Source organism: Sapajus apella, unplaced genomic scaffold (genome assembly GCF_009761245.1).
Source record: "Sapajus apella isolate SASKATOON/1434 unplaced genomic scaffold, GSC_monkey_1.0 scaffold2, whole genome shotgun sequence".
Classification (NCBI taxonomy): domain Eukaryota; kingdom Metazoa; phylum Chordata; class Mammalia; order Primates; family Cebidae; genus Sapajus; species Sapajus apella.
In genome coordinates, this window is record NW_022436942.1 from 69998019 (window position 1) to 70014006 (window position 15988).

The 15988-nt window shown below is 39.8% G+C and overlaps 1 protein-coding gene across 9 annotated transcripts in view; it reads right to left on the minus strand.

Moving 5' to 3' along the window:
- Nucleotides 1-1405: 1405 nt before the first annotated feature.
- The window catches only part of TMEM116 (transmembrane protein 116), an 88917-nt gene continuing 74334 nt past the window's right edge, over nucleotides 1406-15988 (minus strand). For 5 of the 9 annotated variants that reach the window (XM_032239926.1, XM_032239932.1, XM_032239940.1 and 2 more), the window contains 7 exons: nucleotides 11993-12097; nucleotides 7780-7829; nucleotides 6788-6871; nucleotides 6308-6446; nucleotides 3942-4086; nucleotides 2668-2741; nucleotides 1406-1938 (listed from right to left, as the gene is read on the minus strand). In XM_032239926.1, coding sequence (XP_032095817.1) covers nucleotides 1732-1938; nucleotides 2668-2741; nucleotides 3942-4086; nucleotides 6308-6446; nucleotides 6788-6871; nucleotides 7780-7829; nucleotides 11993-12097 — 804 coding nt within the window. In that variant the 3' untranslated portion in view covers nucleotides 1406-1731. The remainder of the gene's footprint in view (nucleotides 1939-2667; nucleotides 2742-3941; nucleotides 4087-6307; nucleotides 6447-6787; nucleotides 6872-7779; nucleotides 7830-11992; nucleotides 12098-15988) is intronic. The other 4 variants (XM_032239970.1, XM_032239960.1, XM_032239950.1 and 1 more) reach the window with 3 other exon arrangements.

Genomic DNA, 15988 nt, shown 5'->3' on the forward strand with positions numbered 1-15988 from the left:
TCTAAAACGGAAAGAGCTATCATTGAGCTCCCTGATATTTCTTTCTTTCTTTTTTTGAGATGGTGTTTCACTCTTGTTGCCCAGGTTGGGGTGCAATGGTGTGATCTTGGCTCACCACAACCTCTGCCTCCTGGGTTCAAGCGATTCTCCTGCCTCAGCCTTCTGAGGAGCTGGGATTACAGGCATGTACCACCATACCCAGCTAATTTTGTATTTTTAGTAGAGACAGGGTTTCTCCATGTTGGTCAGGCTGGTCTCAAACACCCAACCTCAGGTGATCCGCCCACCTTGGCCTCCCAAAGTGCTGGGATTATAGGTGTGAGTCACTGTGCCCAGCCCCTGACATTTCTATAGAGAGCTCTTTTGGAAAGATCTCTGTAACTTACTTTTCATAACATCCTGTCTAATCTTCCGTTATAATCCTCTCAGTCAATTTCCCCAATTTTAAAGATTTTGCCTCAGACATACCAAGATCATTTATCAGGTGAGAAGAAGACCACCTTTGTAATCATCAGATTAGTAGGTCTAGATGTTTTGATTAATTATCATTCCAGTCACCTTGTCCATTTGGCTTTCCCTTTGTCTTGGCATCATACTATATGATGCTCTGGACTCAGGTTGGCCTTGTTCACAACTTAGCTGGAGAGACCAAATATCACTGCTACATGATTCAAGAGGAAGAAACAGATTCCTACCCCTGAATGAAACTCTGCAGTCTTTTTTTTTCTTTTCCAAAAAATTTAAATTTTACCTATAAGTCACTTATTTGCTTCTTCACCCATTTATCCTATAAACATGTATTTAGCACTTACGATTAGGCTGAACGATGTGAAATTGATATTAGACCATTATCACCTACAAAAATGGCAAGTTGTTCACATTGTTCAATCTAACTTTATTCATTGATAAATTGAACACAATGAAACCAACCTTGGACTTCTGCTTGTAAATGCAAGTTAACAGTTATTGATTTCTAGATTTTTTTTTTAGTTTCAATTTCTCTTAAATCTTATTGTCCCAAAACCTAAAATGCAATAATAAATAAATAAATAAATAAAATTTTATTAAAAAGCAAAAAAAAAAAAAATCTTATTGTCCCTGTAATGTCAAAAGATTAGCCTTAGTATTTTAGAGTGGCGTGATCCCTATTGTTCAAGTCCTAGAACAGAACTGAACGTATGAGACTTAGATATGGTGGGTCTAAAGGTCCCACTATCAATTATTTGATAGTAGTTGTCCTTGTTTCTTATGAGTTTCCAAAACTCTTCACAAAATAAAAACCCAGGATTTTTGTGTCCAACTTTAGAGAGAGTAACAGCAATGGCAAGACCTGAGTAAGTTGTTGCATACCCCCACCCTGACTTCCCCTGCAACCATGGAGTAGAAAGCCTTGAAATGACACATATAAATGATAATCTGGAATTTATTTTTTCTAGAAGAGACTTAGACAAATCTAATATCCATCAAGGTAACATGAGTCTATCTCTGAGATGAAAAGTGTCTTCCTCTCCCTGGACAGAGGAGACTTTAAGGATCACTAGTGAATCTGGGAATAACTGGAGAGATACTACCAATTCATTTAGAATGACTACTAATAATAGCACTACATTTCCTTTCAGTTCTGCAGTTCAGAGCATAGTTAGAAAAGATTTAAGATGTCCTTTCCCAAAATTCTTTCCAATCCATTAGTGTAGAATAACTCCAGTTCCTGGATGTTCCAATATTGTAGTTTCAAAGAATGGTGGAAGTACTGGTAGGAAAAGTAAGGGTGGATTCCAGTGACTTTAAGCCCCTGCTATAGAATCTCTTCTGTGAGCATAATAACGGTGTCTGGGTATCTGCATCACGCTGAGCCTCCTGCTTTAGTTGGTGGAATTTGTGCTGTGTCCAGCCATATACTCCACAGTTGAGTAGACCCTGGGATGTTGCCGTTAGAGCCTGGAGGAGATGAAGGGGTGATGCAGCCCATGCTTCAGGTTTTCAGAGATCCAGGGAATAATTCCTACTTCCCTTATTCATAAAGCATTGTTATACTGTCTCTATCTCAAACATAAAGATCTGACATCAGTTTTTAAAACATTTTTTCTAGTTCATCCTGAACTCACTCTCTAAACTACACTATCATGGATGACAGAGAGTTGGTCATATTTCTTAATATATACATAGGAACAATGAAGTAGCTTCAATGCCTCTCCTTATTGCCTCATTTCCCAGAGTAGCCTTGAGAAAACTATCTCATCAGAATAGTCAGTAAAGAAAAAAAAAAAGAGAGGATTATTCTATCCCCTCCCCACCATTCACCAAGAATAGTTCATTTATCCCATTCAATTTACTCTGGATGGGAGAGAACCATGTCACTATCAATGTTTCATAAGAACATGCCTGGCAGATCTTATTTTTGCTGTCCATTCCTTAAAAACACATCAGTAAAATAAAATTGACCAGAGATATATATGCTCTGGATGCGTGGCAGTACTTTTACATCATCTACTTCGACTTTGAGAAAATTTTCACATTCTTCATAACTGAGTGTAAATAATACATTTTCTCTTTTGCAATGTAGAAATAAATACTCTGAGGGAAAAAACTGTGCTTATCGAGTAAAGGTAATATGAGAAAATAGGATGAGGGTGTAAGAACAGAGATAATGAATATTGAAGGTGTTACCTGGAGAACATAAAGAGCCATGTGAAGCTTGGTGTCCTGTGGCTTAGTCAGCTTTATGATCATCAGAATGACAGCTGTAAACACACAAAGTGTAGACCTTCTTGTCAGTCCTGACTGCCTGAAGTATCAGGTTCCTCCATACACATGCCTGAGCATTATCAGCATGGAAACAACAGGCATAATAAAATCCATCAGTGAGGTTAACCTGTTATGCGAACCAATGGGTCTTAGGCCTCCAACTTCTAGTCTTTAATAATAAAACTTTGTAGATTATAGTGTAGTAATGGATATACTATAAGAAGGTAATAATTTACACTTCCTATCAATTCAGATTTTCCCAAGCTTTTTCATAAAAATTATCCAATCTGGCCAGGGTAATCCCAGCACTTTGGGAGGCCAAGGCGGGCGGATCACCTGAAGTCAGGAGTTTGAGACCAGCCTGGCCAACCTGGCGGAAACCCCCTCTCTACTAAAAATGCAAAAATTAGGCTGGGTGTGGTGGCTCACGCCTATAATCCCAGCACTTTGGGAGGACGAGGAGGGTGGATCACAGGTCAGGAGTTCTAGACCAGCCTGGTCAATACGGTGAAACCCTGTCTCTACTATAATTTTGTAAAAAATATAAAAATTAGCTAGGCATGGTGGCTACTCAGGAGGCTGAGGCAGGAGAATCTCTGGAACCCAGGAGGTGGAAGTTGCAGTGAGCCGAGATCATGTTACTGCACTCCATCCTGGTGACAGAGTGAGATTCTGTCTAAAAAAAAAAAAAATACACACACACACACGAAGAAAACAAAATTAGCCAAGCATGGTGGCATGTGCCTGTAATCCCAGCTACTTGGGAGGCTGAGGCAGGAGAATTGCTTGAACCTGGGAGGTGGTGGTTGTAGTGAGCCAAGATTGCAAAACTGCACTCCAGCCTGGGCAATAGAGTGAGACTCTGTCTCAAAAAAAAAAAAAAAATTATCCAATCTGATCCTCACTATAACCTTATGTAGTAGGAGGGGCAGGTGTTAGTATCTCCAAGTCTCTCATGATATTTCTTCCTTTTATATCATTGTGCATCTCATGTTTAATTCTCTTAATTTCTAAAAACATAAGAAGCAAAAGGAGTTAAGGAGGTTGGTAAAAACTGGAAATATGGATAGGGACCATACAAATTTTACAAGCAGAATAGGAATTTGCAGCCATCCTTCTTGGTGAGACCACTTTGATTGATCAGAATCTAATAACTGCCCTCTTCACTGCCCATCTTTTCTCACTAAGATACCTACCTGGGCCCCAGCAGCAAAAGAAGGCCACTGGGTAGAAGCGTACTCTCTGGTCCATAATGTGAATCACTGCCCACTGTTCACTCCCCAGAAAGCCAGATGACTTCACAAACTTCTTATACAATGTCTGGGCTTGGATAAGTAAGACCTAAACGTAAGTACAGCAGTGAGCAGTTAATTTAAAGCTTAGTAAAATGCCCCAGGTCTATCTTCCTATCATTTTAAAAAGATTATTCTCTTAGAATCTCACAACAGGAATGACCCCATTCTCTTATCTTTACTTTCTGAGATCAGGCTTTTTCTGAGAAAAAATTACCTTAAGAGTGAACTTGGCCAGGCATGGTAGCTCACGCCTGTAATCTCAGCACTTTGGGAGGCTGAGGTGAGCAGATCACGAGGTCAGGAGTTTGAGACCAGCCTGACCAACATGGTGAAACCCTGTCTCTACTAAAAAATACAAAAATTAGCTAGGCATGGTGGCTCATGCCTGTAATCCCAGCTACTTGGGAGGCTGAGGTAGGAAAATTGCTTGAACTGGGATGCGGGAGGTGGAGGTTACAGTGAGCAGTGATAGCGCCATTGCACTCCAGCCTGGGACACAGACAGAGTAAGACCCCATCTCAAAAAAAAAAAAAAAAAAATACAAAAATTAGCCAGGCATGGTGGCAAGTGCCTGTAATCCCAACTACTCAGGAGGCTGAGGCAAAAGAATCACTTGAACCCGGGAGGGGAAGGTTGTTTTTTCTACTTTCAGCTGTCTGAATAAGGTTTAGCTCATGAAACAAATATAAATCAGTTCAAAATTCCAATGCGGTTTTTTTTGCAGAAAATAAATTAGATAACACTCGTGGTAACAAATCTGACTCTTTTTCCCTAATCCAGATCTACTCTCTAAGTTAATAACCTCATTACTTAATCAAGTTCAGCCATGTACACAGTCTTCTTTCCCTACATAAGCATCAAAAGGAGACGAGTTTGAGAATACTTACGCCTAAAAGAATCAGTTCACCATCTGCTGATTTTTAAATAATCTAGAATGCTAATTCTGAGTATATACACTGAAACCTGGGCTATTCTAAAGAAGCAATCAGGAATCTGCAGGGTGCCAAGGTCTGGGACCTGTTTCTCTTGGTAGTTCCAAATATAAACCATCAAACCCATTTTGATATGAACTAGTCATTGTGTACTGTTTGCAAAGCTGCTGATTTGAACTGAGCCATCTTGTTTGTGTGTGTTTAAGAGAATTTTTTTATTTTTGAGACAGAGTCTCCTTTGTTGCCCGGGCTGGAGTGGTGCAATCTCAGCTCACTGCAATCTCCGTCTCCTGGGTTCAAGTGATTCTCATGCCTCAGCCTCCTGAGTAGCTGGGACTGTATGTGTGTGCCACTATGCCTGGCTAATTTTTGTATTTTTAGTAGAAATGGGGTTTCACCATGTTGGCCAGACTGGTTTCGAATTCCTGGCCTCAAGTGATCTGCCCGCTTTGGCCTCCCAAAGTGCTGGGATTACAGGTGCAAACCACTGTGCCCAGCCAAACTCCATCTCTATAACTTATGTCTGAGTTGTCAAAGGAAATTCCCCATTACTCTATCTGGTACACAGGTATTAGTGGGATACATTTGATCTGCAAGTAGATACCTTGTAATTCTTGAACTGGAACATAAAAAGAGGAGAAAACGATACTGAAAAATAGATATGGCAAATACAAACGGATATTCGCTCATTTACTGCTTTTGCATGAGGCAGTTATGTAACTTACTATCCCCTGGCTAATTATTATAATTGTACATCATCCTGATGATATCAAATGAGTATCTGATAACTTCATGAGCCACTTAGCACTTTAGCCCCAGTTAGACATAGCATAAATACAAATTTATGGCCAAATAAAGAGTTTAAAAAAGAAAACTATTTTATTATTTGGAAAATTAAATCGAAGCATATGTTCTATATTCCAGAGTGTGATCCTGTCTATATAAAGAATATATGTTATGCCCTAAGTGCATGCAGAAAAAAAAAAAAAAAAAAAAAAAAAAGGAAAAAAAAAAAAAGAACAACAACAAAAAAAGAATATATGTGACACATAAGAGTTTTCTGGCCAGAGGGGATTGATGAAGCCTATATTAGTTGTAGAGCGGGCATATTTTCACCTAATGAATACAAGCTCTTTTCTTTCTCTCCTCATCTGATTTGGAGAAGTCCAAAAATCTGTGGCAGTGATTATATGTCGAGATCTCCTAGCTACTTTTTTAGTTCTAGAACAACAAGAAGTGGCTCTCTGCCCCATCTTTCCCAGGTCCTGGGAATATTGGCCCATTCCCCCCTCACTTCCCCTTCTCTCCACAAAGGAAGGTAGGGTGGTACCATACCATAATTGTAAGGAGGCTGAGTACAAAGCTGCCCAGGAAAATGGTGATACCATAAAAATAAAGTATGCCACAGACAGATGTGTTGGCAGAAGGTAGGAGTTCAGCCACGGATGATGGTGGTGAGTGCATCAGGATACACCTAGGAAGAAAATTAACAAACAGGAGTACTACAAAAGATAAAAAAAAAAAAAAAAAAAAAAAAGCTGCTCACCAAGAGTTAATAAGCATGTCATTTTACTTATCATTTTGCTAACTCTTGCCTATAATACCTTGTCACTCTCCCATAGACACATTATCTTGTCATTTTGTGTTACACTTTTACTTTTGTATTTTTACCCTTTACTACATCTTGTTCCGTAGCCCATTTCTAATATAAGCACTTTGGTCAGAATGTATGTAGAAAGTCTTTTTCCAGTTCTTATTTATAGAAACAAATAGGTATAGTCTGCCATGAAAATCATACATTTAGTTCTTACTTACTTGTGGCTCTGGCTGAAGTTTTGGAAACATTCACTAGTATTGCCCAGACAGAATACAGGTGTCATCAATAGCAGAGGTATCAGGCTGGGAGGGGAAAAAAGTATCACCCTAATATCCAGTCTTTTTCATGCCCTTCCTCCTTTGCAGAATATTCTCCTGCTCTTCCCTCAATTATATCATCCCACCAATCGCCACAAATAACACATTTTATTTCTTCAAGAAAAATACCTCAAATACCTTTGGTATTCCCTCTTTTCCAGGTCCTAGGGAAGTACAATGCAGTGGGGAATTAATTTTATACCTAGATTAGTGAATCCTACCATACAGATAATCTCTGGGAGCTGTATGGTCAGATAAAAATCCAAGTGGGTCAAAGTGAAAGGAAAATCTGCGAAGGAGTTCTGTGTGCAGTCTGTTTTACTTTCTGTGCTGACCAGGAATAATCTCATTCTCATCCGCCCCTTCTTGGGAGCTTTTCCAAAGCTTAGCTTTAAATAGCCAGCTCTTTATCCAACTAAATACAACCAGCTCCCTGTAAGAGGAAAAGATCCAGGAGCAAAAGTCACAAAAGTCTAAAACCAACTCTGATATGGCCACCACTTTAGGTGAGATCCAAACCATTTCTGGACTCTATAATCCTAACACTCTTACCCAATGTTATAAAGTAGATGAGATCCTGAAGGTTGTCTATTACAACTCTTTATGATATAGAAAAAAGAGTAAGTGATCCAAAGACCAAAGAAATTTTGTTCAAGGTCACACAGAATTGATGGTAGAATTGGAGCTAACACCCAAATCTATAACATCAACTACTTTTCTATTCAATGTGGAAAAATGGAACCAATGAACATATATTTGTTGCTTCTAAGTTAGGCTCTGTGAGGACTTAGGAGTGACAACGGAAATAAAGGGCATTGTCCTATTTGTTCCCACCTGAACACCAGGATAATGAGAGTCTACACCTTGCTAAGAAGTAAAGAAAAAAATCTTACCTTGAGAAAATGAGGGCCATTTGACCAACTCGACAAGTATAATCTATCACCTGTGAAAAGAATAAATGTGAGAAATGTCTTAAGACATTATCAATCATATAATAATATATACCAAGTCAGTTAACACTCTAGAACAAAAAGATTTCCAAAAGCCAGTTTTTTCCTGTCAAGCAATATTTGCTATAAAATTCATCTAATAGATACAGTAGTTCCTTATTAGCACTGTATATAATAGAATTTTATCTCTATTACTATATTCTAAAAAGTACAACAACACAAAAAACCCACAAAGAAAGCCTGCAGGAAGTAGCCTAATATGGAATTTGGGTACTCAAACCAATTCTCTTAAGAATAAAGGCATAGGCCAGGCATGGTGGCTCACGCCTGTATTCCCAGCACTTTGGGAGGTCGAGGCGAGTGGATCATGAGGTCAAGAGATTGAGACCATCCTGGACAACATGGTGAAACCCTGTCTCTACCAAAAAATACAAAAACTAGCTGGGCATGGTGGTACGCGCCTGTAGTCCCAGCTACTTGGGAGGCTGAGGCAGGAGAATTGTTTGAACCTGGGAGGGGGAGGTTGCAGTGAGCTGAGATCGCACCACTGCACTCCAGCCTGGCGCCTGGTGACAGCAACTCTGTCTCAAAAAAAAAAAAAAAAAAAAAAAAAAAGAAAGGCATATATGAAATCACATAGTAACCCTCCATCTTCTAATAACAGTAAAGTTCTTCTTTTAGACCCAGAGAGGTGTGGATTTCTTCAGACTTTATGGGTGGAATGAAACCCTTCTTATAAGATGATCAGTAAAAAGTGTAATAGGCCAGGATTAGTATAGTAGTGCAGGGTCAAATATGCCCTTTGGATATAAGACTGTTAGACACTAGAAGATAGAACATTTTCAAAATCTCATCTTGTGTTACACACTGTAAAACAACTTACAGAAGAGTTATTCCTACCCACTAGGACTTCATGATGTACGAATTTGAATGGAATATCTTAAAGAAATAATAGAATTAAAAATAAGCTTTTTTTCTTATTTAAGGTAGAAATGATATTTAGAATGGCATTGTTAGGGATCAATAAGCATTAAGTGAACAGCTAATCAATAATTAGATATCGGTAACTAATCTGCCCCAAACAGTCTGGATCTAGAATAGGACAGCTAGTGCTGACTATAGGAAAGTAAGTAAAATTGGTTTTTGTGACCCCTTCCACCCACTTCCATTCTTCACTTTTTTTTTTTGAGACCGAGTCTTGCTCTGTCACCCAGGCTGGAGTGCAGTGATGCAATCTCAGCTCACCACAACCTCCGCCTCCAGGGTTCAAATGATTCTCCTGCCTCAGCCTCCTGAGTAGCTAGCAGTACAGGTATGTGCCACCATGCCCAGCTCATTTTTTTATTTTTAGTAGAGACAAGGTTTCACCATGCTGGCCAGGCTGGTTTAGGACTCCTGATCTCGTAATCTGCCCGCCTCAGACTCCCAAAGTGCTGGGATTACAGGCGTGAGCCACTGGGCTTGGCCCTACTTTTTATTCTTTCCTCCACCAGGTGGTTCCTGTGTTTAATTCTTATTTTTACCTGGGTACCAATGAATCTCTGATACAAAGCTTATTGCTGGCTGGGTGTGGTGGCTCATACCTGTAATCAATCCCAGCACTTTGGGAGGCTGAGGCAAGCAGAGCACAAGGTCAAGAAATCGAGACCATCCTGGCCAACATGGTGAAAACCTGTCTCTACTAAAAGTACAAAAATTAGCTGGGCACGGTGGCATCCACCTGTAGTCCCAGCTACTCAGGAGGCTGAGGCTATTGCTGAGGCAGGAGAATCGCCTGAACCAGTGAATTGGAGGTTGTAGTGAGCCAAGATTGTGCCACTGCACTCCAACCTGGCAACAGAGTGAGACTGTCTCAAAAAAAAAAAAAAAAAAAAAAAAGAAGGGTAATTATTAGTATGGAATACCCAGAGGTAAACTAAAGAAAAGTTACCAGAGTATAATCCTGTGTTGCACAATACAGTAGCTATAGCTGCATGTGGATAATGAAATTAAAATTAAGTAAAATTTAAAATTCAATTCCTCAATCACATTAGGCATAAGTGTTCAGTATTCACATATAGCTAGTAGCTACTAAACTAGACTGTGAATTAAATATTTTAATTATTGAAAAAAGTTCAACAGCTCTTTTATAGGCTGTAAGATCCTGTTCAGGATACTGCTTAAGGGCCTCTTCATGTTACTTTTCAGTTATCTTCTCAGTGCCCTTTCTGTTTACAGCAAGACAGAGTGAGAAACAGAAATTTAAAATGCATTATCTGCCCCTGGCCTTGTTCAGTCATGAACATCTAGAAAAACAGAAAAAAGTAAGAAGAGTGTCTCCTTAAGAAGTCAATCAGGGCTGGCCTCGGTGGCTCACGCCTGTAATCCCAGCATTTTGGGAGTCCAAGGCGGGTGGATCATGAGGTCAAAAGATCGAGATCATCCTGGCCAACATGATGAAACCTTGTCTCTACTAAAAATACAAAAAAATTAGCTGGGTGTGGTGGTGGATGCCTGTAGTCCCAGCTACTCGGGAGGCTGAGGCAGGAGAATCGCTTGAACCTGAGAGGCGGAGTTTGCAGTGAGCCAAGATCGCGCCACTGCATTCCAGCCTGATGACAGGATGAGACTCCATCTCAAAAAAAAAAAAAAAAAAAAAGAAGTCAATCAGATGAAGAGTTCATAGAATCGTAGCATCTTAGAGGTGGAAGGGACATTAAAGATCACATAGACTAACAACTCATTTTATTTATTTATTTTTAAACGGTGTTTCACTCTTGTTGCCCAGGCTGGAGTGCAATGGCATGATCATGGCTCACCACAACCTCCTGGGGACAAGTGATTCTCCTGCCTCAGCCTCCCAAGTAGCTAGGATTACAGGCATGCGCCACCACACCTGGCTAATTTTGTATGTTTAGTAGAGATGGGTTTCACCATATTAGTCAGGCTAGTCTGCCCACCTCGGCCTCCCAGAATGCTGGGATTACACGCATGAGCCACCACGCCCAGCCAACACTTCATTTTATGATGAAAAACTGGAGGTGCAAGAAAGGGAGATGATATGTCTTTCTTTCTTTCTTTCTTTCTTTTAAGGATGGGGTTTAACCCTGATGGCCAGGCTGGTCTTGAACTCCTGACCTCAGGTGATCCCCCTACCTCGGCCTCCCAAAGTGGTAGGATTACAGGCGTGAGCCACCACGCCTGGCCTAGGGAGATGATATGTCTAAGGTCACAACAGGAGATAAATAACAGAACTGAGTCCAGAAGACAGATCTTCTGATCTACCCTGAAATGCCCTTTTCATGATATAATAGTATTATTTATTTGTTCAACAAGTATTTATTGGCCAGGCACGGTGGCTCATGCCTGTAGACCCAGCACTTTGGGAGGCCAAAGTGGGCAGATCACTTGAGGTCAGGAGTTCAAGACCAGCCTGGCCAACATGGTGAAACCCCATCTCTACAAAAAACACAAAAAATTTAGCCTGATGTGGCAGTGCATGCCTGTAATCCCATCTACTTGAGAGGCTAAAGGATGAGAAATGCCTGAACCCAGGGTTAGCATACAGTCAAGAAGGATTTCTCTTGCTGAGTCAAACCAGGCAGGAATGCCAGTACTATAAATAATATTCCTATGATCAAACCTGTATGTGTGCGTGTGTGTGTGTGTGTGTGAGAGAGAGAGAGAGAGAGAGAGAGAGAGAGAGAGAGAAAGAGAAAGAGAGAAAGTGAGAGAGAGAGAGAGAGAGAGAGAGAAGGGAGAAGAGGAAGTGATGTCAATAGGATGCAAACTCTGCGGGAACCTGTTTTTTCTTTGATTAATCTCCATAAATGCAGCTAGCTAGTGCTAAATGCTTACACTGTTTGTCAGGGATATATAGGTTTTTACATATATTTTTTTTCTGTCACCCAGGCTGGGGTACAGTGGCTTGAATGATCCTCCCGCTGCAGCCCGCCCTCAGTAGCTAGGATGGTAGGCATATGCTACAATGCCCAGCTAATTTTTTTGGTATCTTTTGTAGAGATGGGTTTTTGCTGTGTTGCCCAGACTGGTCTCAAACTCCTGAGCATAAGCAATCTGCCCCCTTCAGCCTCCCAAAGTGCTGGGATTACAGGTATGAGCCACCACACCCAGCCTAGCATACTATTATTAACTATGAACTCTGAATAAAACTTACCAGTGGAGATGGGCTCTGTCCACTCTGGGTGTGTTTCATCCTCAGCTCTGTGTACAAATACCAGATGTAATTGACGGTGCAGAGAAATGAAGAAATGTAGAATACCTAGGTTAAAATCAAAACAGCCTATCATAACTGTCTCACTCTGACACTGTGAAGTTCTTTCAACATATTCCATTATGGGAATCCTACCTACTAGTCTATTAGTAATGTACCACCTAGTGTCCACACCAGCCAAAACCATACCAAGTCTGAAGTTCTCTGTGTGTGTGTGTGTGTGTGTCAGAGTTTTCGCTCTTGTTGCCCAGGCTGGAGTGCAGTGGTACAATCTCGGCTCACTGCAACCTTTGCCTCCTAGGTTCAAGCAATTCTCCTCCATCAGTCTCCTGAATAGCTGGAATTTCAGACATGTGCCACCATGCCTGGCTAAATTTTTGGATTTTTAGTAGAGATGGTGTTTCACCATGTTGGTCAGGCTGGTCTCAAACTCCTGACCTCAGGTGATCCACCTGCCTCAGCCTTCCAAAGTGCTGGAATTACAGATGTGAGCCACTGCATCTGGCCCCAAGTCTGACATTTTTAATAGGCCTCCCTAAAACATGCCCTGCTTCCTTATTTTCTCCTTTGGACTGTTCAGAAGAACCACAGCATTATCCACCTCTACCTCCCCAACAGTCTCACTTTTATGAAGATATCATATAGTCTTTTTCTATTTTATGTTTTAATTTAAAAGGAAATAAGGATTTCTATTTCTAGTAATGATAAGCTAAGCTATTTGAATCAACTTTCCATTCAAAAGAACTAAACATGCTGGATAAAATATTTTTTAAATCCTTAAAAGAACTGAAATTATATCAAGGAACTAGTGGGATAAAATCTAAGGGAAGGAATTTCTACTTCCAGCTTTGATGAGATAACAGGAAAAGAATTTACCCTCCAGCCTTAAACAACTAAAAATTGAATAAAATATGTGAAAATATCCAGTTTTCAAACAGTAGGCAACAAGCAGAAGAGAACACCAATCCCTGCAAAAAGAGAAGCAAGGTGAGTCCATCAAGGACCCCAGCTCACTGGCTGGTAGGAGTGAGTACAGAAGGGCCAGTCACGATGGCTCATGTGTAATCCTACCACGTTGGGAGGCCGAGGTGGGCAGATCACAAGTTCAAGAGATGAAGACCATCCTGGCCAACATGGTGAAACCCCGTCTCTACCAAAAATACAAAAATTAGCTGGACGTGGTGGTATGTGCCTGCTGTCCCAGCTACTTGGGAGGCTGAGGCAGAAGAATCGCCTGAACCCAGAAAGCAGGGGTTGCAGTGAGCCAAGATCATGCCACTGCACTCCAGCCTGGTGATAGAGTGTGACTCCATCTAATAATAATAATAAAAAAAAGAGTGAGTATAGGAGGAGGAATCCAAACAGATCACTGTCTTGGTGAGTTGAGAAGCCAAAATTCAGAAGGTTAAAATTTGTGAAGTACAGTATCAGGGCAGAGGAAGCTATATGGTGAGATGATGTTCAGGAAAGCTTCAGAGGTCACCCCAAGTCTTTGGTTAAGTATTAATCAGTGTATATGGGAGAGAAAACCAGAGAATCATCAGAAAGGAGTAGATGAGACAATCCCTAAAGCTCCCACAGAGCCAGGAATAGTTTGTTTTCTCATCAACTGGGTGGAAAAATACACAGGGCATAATCATAAGAAGAGTATCGCTTCTCTGGGGGCTGAGGCAAACGAATTACTTGAGACCTGAAGGTGGAGGTTGCAGTGAGCCAAGATGTTCAGCCTGGACAACAGAGTAAGACTCCATCTAATAATAATAATAAAAACAAACAAAAAAACAAAACAAAAAAAAAAAAAAAACAAGCCTTCAAAAAACAGGCAAGCCTTGAAAGGATCAAACAGATCAAACAGATTCAGAGTTAACTTCATTCAAGACAACCGCCTCGCCCATTTAAAGGAATGAATTTAAAAATCTAATGCTAAACAATGTAAAATTCACAACGTCTGGTATCTAATAAAACACAAGGCATACAAAGAAGCAGGAAAATCTGACCCATAACCAAGAGAAAAGTTAATCAATATAAGTGGACTCAGAAATTACACAGATTATAAAAATTAGCAGACAAATATGTTAGAGGAACTATTACAAATATACTTCTTACGTTTAGAAAGGTAGAGGAAAGTAGAAAAATGAAAAATATAAAAAAGATCCAAACTGAATTTCTAGGGATGAAAAATATATGAAATGAAAAATATGGCATATTAGAAACTGGAAAAGATTGGTAAACTTGAAGATATGGAAATATAAACAACCTGAGAAAGATCACATAGAGTAAAAAGACTTTAAAGAATGAACACTCAGTGAACTGTGGAATAATATCAAAGTTAATGCACATCACATTGAAATTCAAGTAGTTAAGAGGGAGAAAAGAATGTTTGAAAAAATAACGGCCAAAATGTTTCTAAATTTGATAAAAGCTAGAAACCATCATACCCAAGAAGTTTAACAAATCTAAGCACAAGAAACATAAAGAAAACACCCCAAAGTACATTGTAACCAATGATAAAACAGAAAATACCCAAAGCAACTAGTGTAACAATGCACATTACATACACAGGAACGAAGATAGAGTGTCAGCAGACTTCTTATAAAAAAGAATGCAATCCAAAAAAAATGGAGAGTAATACCTTTAAAACTCTGAAAGAAAAAAAACAACTGTGTCAACACAGCCAAAATGCCTTTCAGAAAAAAGACAAAACTAAACACTTTTTCAGACAAACAAAAACTCAGATAACACAGTGAAACAGATAATTACTACAAGAAATATTAAGGGAAGTCCTTCAAGCAGAAAACAGAAGATACCAGATAGAAATTTCTTTATTATTATTATTTAAGATGGGGGTCACACCATGTTGCCCAGGCTGTTCTCGAACTCCTGGGCTCAAGTGGGCCTCAGTCTCCCAAAGTGCTGAGATTACCATGCCCCACTGAATTTCTCATTTGAACACACAGGAGTTAAAGAGAGAATTCTTTAAAAAAAAAAAAAAAAAAAAAGGAGAGGGGGGCCTGAGTAGCAGAGCTAAACTAATGCTAGAGAAGAGGCTACTCTAGATTTATACTTAATAACAAAGCTTCAAACGATCAAGCTGATCCAAAAGTGATTTAACTCTGACAAAACAAACATCCACAGTTTCTAAGGAAGACAACAAAATCCAAATCCACAAAAAACATGATATTCACAATGTCCAGGATCCAATAAAAATTACCACACATTTATAAAGCATAGGAGTAAAACGTAGAAATAATGGGGAAATAAAAACTGTGTAGATGGGATGAGGGGAAAGTGAGACTTCTCTGAGTATACTTTTCTATGCAGTTCTGACTTTTAGAACAATGTTAATGTTTACATACTAAAATATATGTAAGTATGTGTGTACATATATATATACACATATTATATATTATATAATGTTTAAAACCAACCAAGATGGACAGGTGTAGGGATGAATTACAAACAGAAACAGCCGGGCGCTGTGGCTCACGCCTGTCATCCCAGGACTTTGGGAGGCTGAGGCAGGCAGATCACCTGAGGCTGGGAGTTCGAGACCAGCCTGACCAACATGGAGAAATCCTGTCTCAACTAAAAATACAAAATTAGCCAGGCGTAGTGGCGCATGCCTGTAATCTCAGCTACTTGGGAGGCTAAGCGAGGAGAATCGCTTGAACCTGGAAGGTGAAGGTTGAGGTGAGCCAAGATCATGCCATTGCACTCCAGCCTGGGCAACAGGAGCAAAACTCCACCTCAAAAGACAAAAACAAAACTGACTGTTAAAGAATAATGTAAGTACAATAAAGGCAATGGTGAAGAAAATAACTAACCTAAGTAACTATATACGTTATAGAAGAAAACATAGGTGAAAAATCTTAGTGACATTAGGTTTCATAAAGATTTCTTAAATACTATAAAGGCGGAATTATTTTTAATAACTTTTCA